Genomic DNA, 2,520 nt, shown 5'->3' on the forward strand with positions numbered 1-2,520 from the left:
GAACCACTGATTATTGTTTTGAGCTTTAACTACTGGTCATAACCGTTGGTTATCGTCTCAACTTTAATTAAGTTGTACGTAGTTATATTAACTATCGGGGGCTAGACAAAGGGTTCTAGCAGAACCACTGATTATCGTTTTGAGCTTTAACTACTGGTCATAACCGCTGGTTATTGTCTCGACTGTAATTAAGTTGTACGTAGTTATATTAACTATCGGGGGCTAGACAAAGGGTTCTAGCAGAACCACTGATTATTGTTTTGAGCTTTAACTACTGGTCATAACCGCTGGTTATTGTCTCGACTGTAATTAAGTTGTACGTAGTTATATTAACTATCGGGGGCTAGACAAAGGGTTCTAGCAGAACCACTGATTATTGTTTTGAGCTTTAACTACTGGTCATAACCGCTGGTTATTGTCTCGACTGTAATTAAGTTGTACGTAGTTATATTAACTATCGGGGGCTAGACAAAGGGTTCTAGCAGAACCACTGATTATTGTTTTGAGCTTTAACTACTGGTCATAACCGCTGGTTATTGTCTCGACTGTAATTAAGTTGTACGTAGTTATATTAACTATCGGGGGCTAGACAAAGGGTTCTAGCAGAACCACTGATTATTGTTTTGAGCTTTAACTACTGGTCATAACCGCTGGAGTCAGATTTGAGTTAAACCTAAATTGAATAACTCTGCGCTCTGAAAAGACCGAACACGCAAGAAACCTTCTTCCACCACTGGATACCTTCCTTGGGCCAAGTGCGTGGACCTTACACTCACAAATAATTTTATGCTCTTTCCATCAGCTAAGTTTAACTTTTCTTAAACATTAGTTTACTCACGACATATAAACATTGTGCTTAAAGAAACATGACTACTGAGACCATTTTACATTATTTAAATATCATCTCACTTGAGCAGGTGATTTTGGCAACTTCATCCTTATTATTACAGTCATTCTATCCCCAGGGTAAAGATGGACACTGCCACAGATATGAATCATGTGGTCGACACATTACTTTATCCAGCCAGTTAGGAGCTGATTTCACTCTTGCTGTAGAATCAGACAAAACACCAGACCTTCCACAGTTCAGCTCTTGACAGATCAGACTCGCTGTGTCTCCATCCATCTGGTTCCAGCACACATTACCCCAGGATCCATTGTAGAAAACCTCCACATTCCCTTCACAGCCCTCACTTAACCTGATCTCTTTAAACTCTAGATGGAAATTAAAAATATAATTTTAAAATACCAAAATTTAAAAACCTGGGCATTATGGATTTCTGAATGTGTTAAAAGGTTATTTCTAAAACCTTTATATTAATTTTAAGTATAATTTAAATAAACACAGCATTATTGTTTACCTGAGCACACGACTCCCACATCCTCCTTGTGTTGACAGTCATGTTTTCCCCAGCCTGGAAAAGAGCAGCTCCACAGGGACGTCTCATTCCCCTCACACTCCACCTCATCCAGCCATATGGGTCCAGAACCAGGACCAAACCAGGCTGGTACCTGCTGGTTACTGAGGGCCACTCCACACTGCAGCTGTCTGCACACCACATGAGCATCTTTAATATCCCAGGAGTCGCCACACACTGTCCCCCATGAGCCGCTGTGAAAAACCTCCAGCCTCCCTGCACAGTCTCCCCCAGAACCCACCAGCCTGATGGACCCGCGGCCTGATATTCAGAGAAAGAAAAACACATTATTGATCACAAACAACTGAAGAATCTGCCCAGATGTTGTTCTTCTCACCAAGGCAGGTGATTGATAGCTGTTGTGTGGAGCTGCAGTAGAGAGTTTGTGGAGAGCTGCAGTTCCCCAGATGAGCTTCACTCCCAGAGCACTGGAAGCCCGTCACACACTCATGACTGTGTTCAGGACTGGATGAAGAGGAGCCGTAGAAGTTCAGCACAGAGCCACAGCCCAGCTGTCTGCAGACCACAGAGGATTCAGTGAGACTCCAGGAGTCCAGCAGAACTCTCCTCCAGACCTGATGGATGAAAACTTCCACCTCCCCCTCACACTGTCTCTCTCCAGATAACCGCACCAGACCATCATGAAGAGCCAGAGAGGAATCTGAGTGAAAGATTTGACATTTTACTAAAATACTGTAAATGTGTTAAAGACCACAGAGGAATATTTATATAATAAATATGCTTTATATCAATATTAAATTTTATACAAGTAAATTCAAAACTTAAATGACGCAAGCATTAATCTTCAGTCTGAAATTTATAGGGAACACATATAGTATTTTGTATAAGATTAAGTCTTCCAGTAGCATAATGTCAGTAAATGTTCTAGTAATATGGACTTACTAGAGCAGATGACTCCAATATCTCGTCTATGAGAACATTCAGCTCGACTCCATGAAGAGATGGAACATTCTGAGAGTTTTGTTTCATTCCCGTCACAATCAAACATATCAGCCCAGATTTCATCACTTCCCTCTCCAAACCAGTCTGATCCCACAACAGACACAGCAATCCCACAATTCAGCTGTCTACAGAGGACACT

At 41.5% G+C, this 2,520-nt stretch overlaps 1 protein-coding gene across 1 annotated transcript; it reads right to left on the reverse strand.

Moving 5' to 3' along the window:
* Nucleotides 1-929: 929 nt before the first annotated feature.
* On the reverse strand, nt 930-2,513 carry LOC107698170 (antigen WC1.1-like). Its single transcript, XM_016499131.1, has 4 exons — nt 2,322-2,513; nt 1,756-2,079; nt 1,362-1,679; nt 930-1,215 (listed from the first exon to the last, which is right to left on the reverse strand). Exons 1-4 carry the CDS (start codon nt 2,425-2,427, stop codon nt 956-958), a joined length of 1,008 nt encoding a protein of 335 aa, XP_016354617.1. The 5' UTR covers nt 2,428-2,513; the 3' UTR covers nt 930-955.
* Between the last annotated feature and the right edge of the window lie 7 nt (nt 2,514-2,520).

This window comes from Sinocyclocheilus anshuiensis, unplaced genomic scaffold (assembly GCF_001515605.1).
Source record: "Sinocyclocheilus anshuiensis isolate Anshui unplaced genomic scaffold, SAMN03320099.WGS_v1.1 scaffold5345, whole genome shotgun sequence".
NCBI classification, from domain to species: Eukaryota; Metazoa; Chordata; class Actinopteri; order Cypriniformes; family Cyprinidae; genus Sinocyclocheilus; species Sinocyclocheilus anshuiensis.

Coding starts and splice junctions, on each gene's coding strand:
- LOC107698170 (XM_016499131.1), bottom strand. CDS start 2,427: ATGTTTGATTGTGACGGGAATGAAACAAAACTCTCAGAATGTTCCATC. Junction 2,080..2,321: donor TATTGGAGTCATCTGCTCTA/GTAAGTCCATAT, acceptor TCTTTCACTCAG/ATTCCTCTCTGGCTCTTCAT. Junction 1,680..1,755: donor GCTATCAATCACCTGCCTTG/GTGAGAAGAACA, acceptor TCTGAATATCAG/GCCGCGGGTCCATCAGGCTG.